This window comes from Dipodomys merriami, unplaced genomic scaffold, assembly GCF_024711535.1.
Source record: "Dipodomys merriami isolate MVZ:Mamm:240054 unplaced genomic scaffold, mDipMer1.0.p SCAF_1, whole genome shotgun sequence".
Taxonomy (NCBI): domain Eukaryota; kingdom Metazoa; phylum Chordata; class Mammalia; order Rodentia; family Heteromyidae; genus Dipodomys; species Dipodomys merriami.
In genome coordinates this window covers 77158983-77172914 of record NW_027202270.1, presented here as the reverse complement: position 1 = coordinate 77172914, position 13932 = coordinate 77158983, and the positions used below count along the sequence as shown (strand labels likewise).

The following is a 13932-nucleotide window of genomic DNA, read 5'->3' as shown; positions in this document are numbered from 1 at the left end:
GAACCAAAGATAAATATTTTCTTATACATGTATAAAATATCTCTGGAAGAATAACTGATAAATCTGGGAAGAAAAAGTGGAATTTGGGTGGCAGTAATGAAAGAATGCATCTGTTTTATACCTCTTGAATTTTGAACCATAAGAAGGTAAACACCCTACAAAAATTTAAGGTATAATATCAACTCCATTTGATGAGTACAAAAACATTGTGAAGATTCATTCTACCATCAAAATGTAGAGAAGGAAAACAAAGACTTAGCTGTTAAGTAATTTGTTAAAAGAGAAAAAAAAGGGTTGAGTTACATTACACAGAAGCAACTCCAAAACCCTGTACTTCAGGATCAGGTCTCTAACACACCAAAAGGTATCACCTTCAAAAGATACACAGTATCAACATATTTTAAAAAGTAAAGCAAATGGTTTTTCCAAGCAGTTACCAGCACTTCTAAAATGTTCTCTGAAGAGAATGGCCCCAGTGTGTTTTGTGGGAAGAATACTAACAGATCTCTGCTGTGAGTCTCCACGTTTCAAAGCTATGTAAGAATCCTGAAGCAATTATGACATACAGATAGATACATGAATGGTATGAATGTTACACAACTTCATACATGTTTCCTTCTACCATCATCTACATGTCTATCTTTACAGACTAGACACAGATCAGTTAGGATATTACAAAACTTCCTATCAAATCACTTCTTTCTATAGAGTTAATATAGTCGATAAAAATAGAGTGGGTAGAGAAAAAATAGGAGTCCTTTATGAAATTTATGAAATGTACAGATTTGTACCCCACCTGAACTCATGTTATTACTTCTCTTGCTATGAAAGAGCTTATCTTTTACTGATGGCCATAAGAATAAGGATAAGGCATGAAAGCCAGAGAATGGCTACATTGCTGCTTCCAGCCTTGTTGTCCTATAGAATTAAACATCTTTTTTCTGTATTTGCTTCCAAGCACTCCCTAAGACCTACTAGACAGTTCACTGATGACATTCAAAAAAGGGTACTTTCCTAGGAAGTCTCTTCCCTTTATAAGCACCTTTCTTTTCTTCTATAATTAAGCTTCAGACTTCAAATGGTGGGGGAGCAGGGTTCAAAGCCATCTAGAGTGGTACATACCTGAAATCCCAACCCCAAGAAGGCTGAGTTATGAGGATGTTAAGTTCAAGGCCACTCTGGGTTACGTAATAACTTTGAGGACAGCATAGTAAAACTCAAAAAAACACAAAAATCATCATTAGTCTAAAGAGTTTTAATAATAACCTACTAATATGTTTGTCTCATACTGGAGAGGTTTAAAAAAAAAAACACCTGAAGACATTCAATAAAGTACTTTAAAGCAATCAATAATGAGCTAGGCACCAATAGCTCACACCTGTAATCCTAGCTACTCAAGAGGATGAGATCTGAGTAGCCAGCCCAGCTAGTAAGGTCCATAAGACTCATTTCTAATAAAACACCAAAAAGTGGAGCTGTGGCTCAAGTGGAAAGTGCTGGCCCTGAATAAAAAAGCTAAAGGGCCCAGGCCTTTGGCTGAAACCCCAAGACCAGTACTAAAAAATACATTCACTAGTAATAGTAATAATAATAATAAACACTTCTTTCTCTCTTTTTTAGGAAAAACTCAAAGCTGGTAATGCCCTGGCATTTTTGGGTCTTGAGAAAAAACAATTTGAATGAATTCACTATAAAAACAAAACTTCATGAAGATAAATGCGTGTCATATATGCATTACTAAAACCCTATTTGAACCACTTTTCCCAGAAATAGAATATACCCAAGTATCCTAAATTGTTCATAATAGGCATGATTCACATTGCTATTCTGAAAAGCAGTACATTATCTCATATGCAAATCAAAAATATTGTCCAGCCTCCTCAATTACTCTGGAAAACTAAAAATGTTATTAATGATTTATATAAGGGTTCACTTTATAGGGCTCACATGTTTTCCTTTTATCAAGGACATTGGAATGGACCTGAAAAACTTGTTTTTTCCACTCAGAGCTTTTTTTATTAGCTCACTATTAGTGAATATTTTGCATGATAAATGCAGCCCATACATAGGAAACCCATAATCTCAAAGAGCTTATAATCCAATTAAAGAAGCAAAAGTACATGGGAAAATTACTGAACAAGGAAGTGGTGCTGTGATCAAATGGTAGAGTGCTAGCCTTGAACTGAAGAGCTGAGTGACAGCGCTCAGGCCCAGAGTTCAAGCCCCATGACCAACACCCCCCCCAAAAAAAAAAACTCAATTGAAATTACTGAACAATACAGCATGAAGATTAAACTCATATTGATCTTGACTAGCTGGGCAGATCTTCCCAGAGTCTGGAGCTTGAGTTGAGTCTAGGATAGATATGGCTTTCTTTTTTTAGTTTTACGGGATAGGACATAGACAGAAGGGCAAAATTATGGGAACATACCTGTGACTTCAGACTGGATAAAACTTATCCATTCTCTGTGTGTGTGTGTTGTTTAGGTTGTGGGGCTTGAACTTGGGGCCTAGGTGCTGTCCCTGGGCTAGTACTCTACCACTTTAAAACTAGCTCCATTTCCAGTTTTCTGGTGGTTAATTGGCAATAAGAGTCTCATGGATTGGGGGGGGGGGGAGAGGATGGGATGGAATCTACAATGCTTGATAAGAAATGTACTCATTATCTTGCCCATGTAATTGTAACCCCTCTGTACAGTATTTTCACAATAATAAAAAAAATTATCACTTGAAAAAAAAAAAAGAGTCTCATGGACTTCCCTGATTGGGTTAGCTTTGAATTGTGATCCCCAGATCTCAGCTTCCTGAGTAGCTGGGATTACAGGGGTGAGCCACCAATGCCAGACAAACTTATCCATTCTTGCCCATTATAGTTTTAGTCTACAAATGTACTTTACCAGAAGCTCTTTTAATTTAAAATACTGAGCAGGATATAGGAAGCTAGCTGTGAAGAATGATCTGAGCAATACAGGTTGCTTTGTCTAGTGACTTTATGACTTCATCCCACCTGAGCTGCTACAAAGGCACTTGTATGTGAGACAGGTAATGAACATCTGTAGTTCATATACCTCTGGCTGCATTCCAAAACGTACAAGACGTTATGTCAAAAAAAAATAACTTTACAACTTTCGTGGGAGTGGGGGATGGGAAGGGATGGGAAGGGGAAACAAAGGAGGAGACAACAAAGCTTGCTAAGAAATGTACTCATTACCTCACTCACGTGGTTGTAACGTCTCTGTACAGTATTTTCACAATTAAAAAAATGTTAAACTGGCCACCTACTAGTGGTTCATGCTTGTAATCCTAGCTACTCTAGAGGCTGAAATTTGATCACTGTTCAAAGGCAGCTCACCAAAGTCCTTGAAACTCACACCTCTAATTAACATAAAAACAAACCAAAAACAACCAACAAACAAAAAAACTAGAAGTGGATCAGTAGCTCAAATGATAAGAGTACTAATTTTGTGCAAAAAAGCTCAGGGACAGCACCCACAATGAGTTCAAATCTCCAGGACTGTCACCAAAAACAAGAAAAATTAAAAAGTTAAACTGTACCCTGGTGCTGGTAATCCTGTAATCTTAGCTACTCAGGAGGCTGAGATCTGAGGATTATGGTTCAAAGCCAGCCTGGGCAGGAAAGCCTGTAAGAATCTTATCTCCAATTCACGAACAGAAAACCGGAAGGGTACTGTGACTCAAGTGGTAGAGCATTCTCCTTGAGCTAAAGAGCTGAGGGACAGCACTCAGGCCCAGAGTTCAAGCCCCATGACCAAACAAACAAACAAAAAAGTTAAATTGTGCAGGTACCATAAGAATCAATCAGTTCCCTTTTTAATTTGGGTATAGCAAGAGCCTCATACCTGTAATCCTAACTACTCAGGAGACTGATTCCTGAGGATCACAATTTGAAGTCAGCAGGGGCAAGAAAGCATATGGGAGTCTTATCTCCAATTAACCACCAAAAAGCAAGAAGTAAAGCAGTGGGTCAAGTGGTAGAGTGCTGGCTTTGAGCAAATATGATCAAGGACAGCGCCCAGGTCCTGAAGTCAAGCCCCCAGGATTGGCACACAAAAATGAAAAAAAATTAATAATGAAGTTTAGGGTTTACAGCTGAATTCTACAAGGCCTTCAAAGCAGAACTCACACCAATACTCCCTCCAATTCTTCAATGAAATTCAAAGTGAAAGTTCAGTACCAAACTCTTTCAATGAAGCCATCATAACCCTGATCCCAAAACCAGGCAGGGACTTATCAAAGAAAGAGAACTATAGACCCATTTATTTGATGAACATCAATGCAAAGCTTCTCAACAGAATTTTGGCCAATCGACTTCAACAATTCATCAAAAAAATCATACACCACGATCAAAGAGTATTCATTTCAGGGATGCAAATCGATTAATAGAATTCATCACATCAACAAAAGCAAGGATAAGAACCACATGATTATCTCAATGGATGCAGAAAAAGCATTTGACAAGATCTAACACCCCTTTATGATGAAGGTGCTGGAAAAACTAGGAATCCATGGAACATTCCTCAATATAATAAAGGCTGTGTATGACAAACCTACAGCCGGCATTATACTTAATGGTGAAATGCCAGAGCCTGCCGGCAACGAAAGGAAATCCTGAATTAGGGGGCGAGGATGCAGAAAAATAAAGACATAAAACAAAGGATGGGGTCGGGAGGTCTGCAGCTCAAGACTGCAGCCCCGTTTATTTTTAACTTTCCCTAATATATACTATTAGAAGTCAAGAGGTAACATAAGGTTACAATAGTCCAGAAAAACAAGGAAAATTTCAATAAAAACAGAGTGCAGTAAAAACAAGACAAGGTCAACTGGTAGAAAGTAAAACAAACTCTGCAGACACAGCAAAGCAATCCCGGCACCTGGTATTTTCTAAGTAAGCTAGTTCCTTGAATGTGCCCTCAAGTGAGCACCGGGGTCAAGATGACCTTTAAACTTTACTGTCGGCTCCCAACAGTGAAAAGCTAAAGCCATAACTCAAGAATGAGACAAGGATGTACACTCTCTCCACCTCTCTTCAATTTAGTATTAGAATGCCTAACTACAGCAATAAGACAAGATGCAAATATAAAGGAGATCCAAATAGGGAAAGACGAAGTAAAACTCTCCCTCTTTGCAGATGACATGATCTTGTATTTAAAGAATCCCATGGACTCCTCTTCCAAATTACTTGAGCTGATTTGAAACTTTGGCAAAGTAGCAGGGTATAAAATTAACCCTCAAAAATCAATGGCTTTCTGTATGCCAACAATGAGAAGAACATGGTTGAAATCAGGAAAGCAACTCCTTTTGTAATAGCCCCACAAAAAATAACATACCTAGGAGTGAAGGACCTCTTATGATGAAAACTTTAAAAACCTAAAAAAGGAAATTAAAGCAGAACTTAGGAAGTGGAAAAACTTCCTATGTTCCTGGATTGGGAGAATTAACATTGTAAAAATGGCAATACTTCCAAAGGCTATCTACAAATTCAATGCAATACCTATCAATATTCTAACGTCATTCTTCAATGAAATAGAAAAAGCAATCCAAAATTTCATATGGAACAATAAAAGACCCAAATAGAAAAAACAATCCTTAGCAGAAAGAACAGTGCTGGAGCAATATCAATACCAAATTTCAAACTCTACTACAAAGCCATAGTAATCAAAACAGCTTGGTACTGGCACAAGAACAAACCTGAGAACCAATGCAATAGAACTGAAGATCCACAGACCTAATCTTTGATACAGGAGCTTAAAAAAAATAGAATCAAGGAAAGATACCCTCTTCAGTGAATGGTGCTGGCAAAATTGGTTTAACACCTGTAGAAAACTAAAGCTAGATCCCTATATATCACTCTCCATCAAAATCAACTCCAAATGGATCAAAGACCTTGAAGTCAAAGTAGACGCCATGAAAATATTACAGGTAGAAATAGGAGAAACTCTATGGCTCCTTGGCACAGGCAGAAATTTTCTTAATAAAGACCCAGAAACACAACAAATCAAAGATAGGTTGGGCAAGTGAGATTGCATGAAACTGCAGTTTCTGCAAGGCAAAGTACATAGCTAGCAAGATCAACAGAAAGCCCACTGATTGGGAGAAGAGCTTCAATAGCCATACAACAGATAAGGATCTCATATCTAAACTATACTTAAGAACTCAAAAAACTAAATCCCCCAACAACAAATCTTCAAAGAAACAACTGCCTGATAAATAAGTAGGCTAAAGACTTAAAGATAAACTTCTCTGAAGAGAGAAGAATGGCCAAGACACCTGAAGAAATGCTCATCTTCTCTAGCCATAAAAGAAATGCAGGGCTGGGAAGGTGGCTCAGTGGTAGAGTGCTTGCCTTGCATGCATGAGGCCCTGGGTTTGATTCCTCAGCACCACATAAGCAAAAAGAAAAAGCCAGGAAGTGGTGCTGTGGCTCAAGTGGTAGAGCGCTAGCCTTGAGCTGAAAAACTGAGGGACAGCGCCCAGGCCCAGAGTTCAGGCCCCACCACCGGACCCAAAAAATAACAAAAAAAAAAAAAAAAAAAGGAAAAAAGAAATGCAAATCAAAACATAGAGATTCCATCTCACCCCAGTTAGAATGGCTATAATCAAGAACTCTAATAACAACAGATGCTGGAGGGGATGTGGCCAAAAGGGAACCCTACTGCATTGTTGATGGGAGTGTAAACTTGTTCAACCACTCTGGAAAGCAATATGGAGGTTCCTCAAAAGACTCCACATAGAGCTCCCCTAGGACTCAGCAATCCCACTTTTGGGCATTTACCCAAATGATCACAAACATACTAAAGCTACCAGCACAACTATGTTTATTGCAGCATTATTTACCATAGCTAAGATATGGAATCAATCCAGATGTCCCTCAGTAGATGAATGGATCAAGAAAATGTGGTATATATACACAATGGAATTCTATGCCTCCATCAGAAAGAATGACATTGCTCCATTTGTTAGGAAATGGAACGACTTGGAAAAAATTATATGAAGTGAAGTAAGCCAGGCCCAAAGAAACATAGGTCCCATGGTTTCCCTTATTTGCAATAACTAGTATAAGTCTAGGACATGCAAAAAAAAACATCAAAAGCTATGTACATATGACCATATAAGATGATGTTAAGGGGGCTGGGAAGGTGGCTCCGTGGTAGAGCGCTTGCCTTGCGTGCATGAGGCCCTGGGGTCAATTCCTCAGCACTACATAAGCAAAAAGAAAAAAGCCAGAAGTGGCGCTGTGGCTCAAGTGATAGAGTGCTAGCCTTGAGCTGAAGAGCTAAGGGACAGCACCCAGGCCCAGAGTTCAGGCCCCACGACCGGACCCAAAAAAAAAAAAAAGATGTTAAGTGAAATGAACCCCAAGATAGAGACACAAGTGTTTTTTTTCTTTCTTGCTATTTTTTAAACATATTTAAAATGTATTATGTGTTGGGTTTTTTTTTTTTTTGTTTCTTTTGTATGTTCTTCCCAGATGGTATAACCCCTGTTTTCACTGTATTTGATATCGGTGCCCTGCATCTTGTATATACATTTTTCAAATTTGGGAAGGGGAAAGGAAATAACAAAATGCTGAAATAAGGATACAGGTTGACCCACTGTAACAATGAGATGTACAAGACACTATGATGAAAATAAACTTTACAACTTGTTCAAGGGGCAGGGGGAGTTGGGCAAGTGGGAAGGGAAGGGATGGTAGGGGAAAAACAGAGGAGGTAATAATGCTCAATAGGAAATGTACTTATTACCTAACTCATGTAACTGTAACCCCTCTGTACAGTATTTTTACAATAAAAAACAAAAAATGAGAAAAAAATTAAAAATAAAGTTTATTTTTGAAAACATGTTAAAAAGAGATCAAATTCAACTTGGTCTCTATTCCCCTAAAGAACCTATTTTACCTGTTCTATTTTTTTAATGTTTCCGTACAGTTTATGATTATGAGTACTTACATGCATTCTTTTCTTTTTTCATTTCACCCAAAGTTTTAATCTCTGGTGATCATTCTGTATACAAGCTGCCTCTTGGTTTTTAATGGCTGAATACTATGAATGAAAATTACATAGTTGTACTGTAATCATCCAATTCTCAATTTATGGACACTCACATTTCTAATCTTTTCCAATGAGCTGCTACAAAGAATACCCTCATGACATTTTTTCATGTTATCTTAAATCTTCCTTGTGAGGTATCCATTCAAGTTGTTTCTCAGTTTTTACTGTGGATTTTTGTTGTTGTAGTTGAATATTGAGGTTTGAACTAAGGACTTGACACTTGCTAGAAAGTTCTACTGCTTGAACCATACTTTGAATCCTTTTTGCTCTATTTTGAGGGGGTGGTACTGGAATTTGAACTCAGTGCCTCAAGATTGTCAGACAATCTACTGCTAAAGTCCTTTTTGCCAGGGTTGTGACCCAACTATGATCCTCTTATTTTATGCTTCCCAAAGCTGGGATAAAGACTTGCCTGCCACAATATCCAACTTCTTCCTTTTAGATGGAATCTGATGAACTTTTTAGCTTAGGCTGGCCTGGAGCTACAATTCTCTGAATCTCAGCCTCCTGAATACCTAGGATTACAGACATGATCCACTACACCCAATATGTTCTAGTTATTTTTGATACGCTCTTATTTTTTGCCAGGTTGGCTTGGTCTTTAATCCTCCCGTTTTATGCTCCCTGCTATAACTGGAATAACAGACACATACTACCAAACCAAGTTTGTCTTTTGCTTCAAGCCAGCCTTTGAACTGTAATCCTTCTGATCTGCCTCCTAAGGATCTAAAATTATAGACACAAGCCACTAGACTAGCTAGTTTTGAATTATTTGTAAGGAGGAGGAAGAGGAATGGATTATTCTAAGTATTTACACAGTATTGGGGTTTGAATTCTTGTCTTTATGCTTACTAGACAAGAACTCCATCACTTGAATCATGCTCGCAGTCCTTTTTGCTTTTGTTTTTTAGATAGGGTCTCATGCTAACTTGGCCTGGAACCCCATGATTTTCCTATCTAGACCTCCTACTGAGCTGAGATTACAAAGCCCAAGTCCTGAGTAACCCCCCCCAACCCCCAACAAATGTGGAAAGTATAAGCTATCTAGACATTTTTTTCTCAACATTGACATCCAGTTGTTTTAGTACTGCTTGTTGTAAAGACTATCCTTACTTTATTGTATTGCCCTACCTCCTCTGTCAAAGGTTGGGTGATTATTTGTGTGGCTATTTTCTTCCATTGATCAATCCTAACATTCTTAATCCAACTTGTTCTTTTTGATTCTGTTGGCGTTTGTGTCATTTGCTTTTGCACATAAACTTTAAAATCAATTTGGTAGTAGTAGCTAAAGGGACATACTGAAATTGTTTGAGATTACATTGATTTAATATATCAAATTGGGAAAAAATTGTTATCTGACTCTTCTAATCCATAAACCCATAATCATTTTAGATCTTTGACTTAATCAATTTTGTAATATTCTACATTCAGATCTGCATATTAGATCTACATCTATTATTTTGAGGTAGGGACTATAATTGTAAATACATGTGTTTTCAATTTCAATTTCCAACTATTCTTTGTTGATTACACAGTAAACAACTGACTTATATCTTTACCTTGTATCTCAAAAATCTAGCTATCACTGTTCATTAGTTACAAGACTGTTGTTTAGGCTATTATACATAACATTTGTCATCTATGAATAAGATTTTCTTCCCCCCCTAATCTTTTAATTTCCATTTTTTGTTTTGTACTTACGAAAATTTTCTATTGTATGTAAACAAGTATACTTTGGTTGAGGAAGTTCTCTTTTTCTAGTTTTCAACATAAATGAATGGTGAATGTAGGTTAAAAATGTTGCTTTGAATCAAATCTGTGGCATTCTAAGTCACAAGCCTGGAGGCAAATAAATGAAGTTACCTAAGCAGTTGTCTAAGGTAACTACTATAATTAAAATAATATTACAATACAATGGGGGCAGGTTGAGCCAGGAACCCCAAACAAAAGCCGGGAGTTTTCATCAGAAACTGTTGAAATTTACACTTGTCTTTTGTAAACCTGTCTTACCTTTCCCGGGTCTTCAGCCAACAGTTACAAATTTAAACATACTTGTTCACGTACAATAGGAGTTGTCTCAGAGCCCACCACCCAACTACTGTGAAACGATGTATCATCTTCTTCAAAAGAAAATGGATAAACCGATTGGTATGTCACTTTACCAAGTACTAAAGATACGATCTTTACTCAGTTGCACTATTTCCCTCCCATCTTTTTCTTCAACAGCTAAGCGTGGTTTAAAAATAACACACTCCCAGGGTGAACTCGAGACCTCGTTCAGAGATTCTGGTCCTGCAGTTATTTAAGGGCTTATTCTTTAGCAAGTTTGAAAAAAAACAAAAACAAAAACCAAACACCAGGGCCTTTTGCGTTGGGAGTAGAGGGCTCAAGCACTATTTCCGATGCACCCGTCCCCAGCTAGCTCCGTCCCAGAGCGTCATTCGCCTGCGATGCACCGGCCGCCCCAAAAGAGAGCGCCGGGGTCGGTATCTCACGCCGGCCCGAGCCAGCCCGGGCAGAACATTCGGAGAGACTAATTTCCAAGCAACTACCCCAAAGCCCCAAGTATCTGGCAGAACATTAGCCTGGAGCCAAAGAGCTCAGAGGCCGTGCCCAGGCCCGGGGCTCAAGTCCAGGACACGGACACGGTCACGGACAGACAGACAGACACACACACACACACAAGCAAGGGCGGCGTGAGACCCCGATGGGGCCACAAAGTTTAAAGCGCCTGCGGACTGAGGTCCCCGGAAGAAACCGCTGAGCCGCGAGTCCATCTCGGCTAGGCCCGAAGCGCGGCCGCCCGGCCCGCCCTGCCTTCCGCCCGTGCACTCCGCTCTCTCCCATCACCCACACAAGGCCAGCCGCCTCCCTCCAACACCTTATAGGCCTAGCGAACCTACACCCGGCATGCACCGCGCCGACCTTTTCCTTCCGCGTGACCCCCACCTTCGGCGCCTCCCAATGACAAACGGCGCGGAGCATTGTGGTCCCGTGAGCTCGCGCTGCGACGGGAGGAAGGGGGGGGAGGGGAGGGCAGGAAAAAGAAAGCAAAAGACCGGAGGGGGCCGGTTGTGAAGCCTTCGCGCACGCGCACAGGCGGCGGCGGGCAGGGAAAGGGGGCGGGGCGAAGCCTACGGCGAGCAGAGTGGGGCGGGGTCGCACGGCCTTGGCGGGGAGTCCGCGAGCCGGGAGGGGCGGGGTGTGGGTGAGGGAGCGGGCGGAGGAGGAAGTGTCATGGCGTCGGGCCGTGGAGCTTCTTCTCGTTGGTTCTTCACTCGGGAACAGCTGGAGAACACGCCGAGCCGCCGTTGCGGAATGGAGGCGGACAAAGAGCTCTCGAACCGCCAGCAGGCGGCCAACCTCATCCAGGAGATGGGGCAGCGTCTCAATGTGTATCCTTTGCTCTTTGGGGCCCTCCGCCCCTCAGGTCTGGTCCCCCCCCACCCCCAACCCCGGTCCAGTGGCCGGGCCTCGCTGTCCCGTGAACATGGCGCCGCCTCCGCCCCAGCCTCCTCAGGGCCTTGGCCGCGGTGAGGGAGGGAAAGCCGGGGTTCCAGCGGCCGCAGGGCCGGGCGGAGGAGGGGAGAAGACGCGGGAGCCCCGGAATGCGGGCCGAGGAGCTGCGTTGTGTAATCTGTTCCGGCCGGCGCGTGGTGCGGCGGGAATAGGGGCGCCGCCCAGGCCGTGTCGTGGGGGAGGCAGCTTAGACTTTCCGGGGTCGCCGAAGGGCTTGAGAGGGAGGAAGGTTCGCGATCCGGGGCCAAGTTGTTCTCCGAGGCTTGAACCTGCGCTCCCCACCGGCGGCCTGGCAGCGCACTGGAGGTCTTTATGTCCCTGAGTTGGTTTTGTGCGGAGCCGAGCCGCGCCGGTTTCCACTGGTCCGGTGTTGAGTTTCCTCAGTCCCAGGGATCTCCTCACAGCAGTGTTAAGAGTAAAATACTCCGAGGTTATTTCTGTTTATTTGGCGTCCGGCCTACTCTTACTCTCCCCTGACCACCCATCTCCCTGCCCTCCCCCCCCCCCTCAGTCGTCCCCCCCCCCCCCCCCCCCCGCTTCCGCAGGCTTTCATTTATTTTCAGACCGGGCTTCTGTTTTGAATGATATTCGGGAGGCTTTGGGGTCAGGAGACCTCCCTTTGCGGGTCAGTAATTTTCCATGAAAATGGTTTTGGCCATGAGACGTATTTTCTGATTATTTCCTCAACGTTACATTTCAGCTCTCAGCTTACAATAAACACTGCGATTGTTTATATGCACAGGTTTTATATGCACCATTCTTTCACCAAATTTAGTAGAAATGTAAGTACTATTTTATTGTCTTTTTTATTGCTGCTGAATGTTGTGTAAATCTATACACAGAAAAGTCAGCTGGTGGTTGATTGTGCTGTTCGATTTAGTGTTGTGCGTTAACAATAAAAGTAGATGGCAGGATATACTTTTCCTTCAAATGCAGAGGATTTTTTTTTAATTTGTGATTGTAAGGCAGTGTTAGATTCTGCCAATATTTTTAATAAAAGAAAAAATATTTTTAACCTAAAGAGATAATGTTCTTTATTTAACGTTTATGATTTTAATTATTTAAAGTTTATGCTTTCTGCTGGAATTTCAGTAATGACAGTGTAGTTAAGCTAACCTAGTTATTCAGTGAAAGAGCTTAATTTTGTTCGTCTCTTTGTTTCAAATATGAATTAGGATTAAGATAGTTACATTAATGTAACTAATGTCACTTTGAACATTTACTGTTAAGGAAATATTTCATTTACTAACACCATATTCTTAAGATTTCATAGTTTCTGTTTGTGTCAAACAGCTTTAGTTCCTTTAGTTGTTAGGATTTTAAATATCACCTCTTGCTGGGCACAGGCTGCTCATGCCTGTAAAACTAGTTACTTAGGAGACTGATATCTGAAGATGAATCAGAGCAGAAAAGTCCACGAGACTCTTACTTCCAATGAAACAGCAAAAAGCTAGAAGTGGAGCTGTGGCTCAAGTGGTAGAGTACCATCCTTGAACAAATAAAAGGTCACTTCTAATATCCTATGTCAGGATTATGTTTATGTATATTAATTTTTATGTAAAATGTTACTGGTACTGATTTCAAATCAGTAAATCTTGACGAACTGTTCGGTTTAAAATTTTTAACATCTGAAAGTTATGTCTTTTCAGAATACTGTGTTAAATTTGTTAGCCCACCCAAAAATGTAAACTTAGAAACATTTAAACCTGCCCCCTCAATATCTATATTTACTTTTTTAATTCAGTTTTCATAATGTTATTTTGAAAAGTGTTAGAAGAAAAATGGATCAAAAAGATCTTATGTTAAATGTGGATAGTCATTATATGGTTTCATTTGCTAAGAAAATGGCATTAGAAAAGTTCCTATTTATAATGTTCTTGAAGTATGTTTCCTGGTTTAGGCTCTTCTAATGATGTTTAATTTGGATTGTCAAATTATACACATATACACACATATTTCATATAAAATTAAGTATCTTTTAGTCCCCCTTCCACTCTTTCTCTTAGATCTATGTAATTGTTGCTCTTTTGTTTCATAGTTATTTCTTATGCATAGTACTTGAGTCAGTGGTAGTTGTGAAGCAGAAAGGTAGTGGTTTTTCTTAAATGGTCCTGGTAGTAATTACAAGCCTCCGGCTGGCAAGGTGGCTCAGTGGTAGAGTGCTTACCTTGCATGCATGAGGCCCTAGGTTCGATTCCTCAGCACCACAAAAGCAGAAAATCCGGGAAGTGGTGCTGTGGCTCAAGTGGTAGAGCGCTAGCCTTGAGCTGAAGACCTCAGGGATGGCACCCAGGCCCAGAATTCAGGCCCCACAACTGACCAAAAAAAAAAAAAAAAAGGAAAT

The 13932-nt window shown here is 40.7% G+C and overlaps 2 protein-coding genes and 1 long non-coding RNA gene across 10 annotated transcripts in view; 2 read left to right on the top strand and 1 right to left on the bottom strand.

Annotated features, from left to right (window-relative positions):
* Positions 1-3922, top strand: part of Acmsd (aminocarboxymuconate semialdehyde decarboxylase) — a 55701-nt gene extending 51779 nt beyond the window's left edge. For 2 of the 4 annotated variants that reach the window (XM_070024120.1, XM_070024110.1), the window contains exon 11: positions 1621-3920. In XM_070024120.1, coding sequence (XP_069880221.1) covers positions 1621-1683 — 63 coding nt within the window. In that variant the 3' untranslated portion in view covers positions 1684-3920. Of the gene's footprint in view, positions 1-1620 lie in introns of all 4 variants that reach the window. The other 2 variants (XM_070024148.1, XM_070024138.1) reach the window with 2 other exon arrangements.
* The window catches only part of LOC138828244 (uncharacterized), a 73673-nt gene extending 62626 nt beyond the window's left edge, over positions 1-11047 (bottom strand). Inside the window, exon 1 of one of the 2 annotated variants that reach the window (XR_011372218.1) lies at positions 10973-11047. This is a non-coding gene — a long non-coding RNA (uncharacterized lncRNA). The remainder of the gene's footprint in view (positions 1-10972) is intronic. The other variant, XR_011372219.1, reaches the window with a different exon arrangement.
* Positions 11048-11281: 234 nt separating this feature from the next.
* The window catches only part of Ccnt2 (cyclin T2), a 34585-nt gene continuing 31934 nt past the window's right edge, over positions 11282-13932 (top strand). For 2 of the 4 annotated variants that reach the window (XM_070024054.1, XM_070024079.1), the window contains exons 1-2: positions 11282-11464; positions 12289-12370. In XM_070024054.1, the coding sequence (XP_069880155.1) occupies positions 11307-11464; positions 12289-12370 (240 nt within the window). In that variant the 5' untranslated portion in view covers positions 11282-11306. Of the gene's footprint in view, positions 11465-12288; positions 12371-13932 lie in introns of those variants that run through there. The other 2 variants (XM_070024062.1, XM_070024070.1) reach the window with 2 other exon arrangements.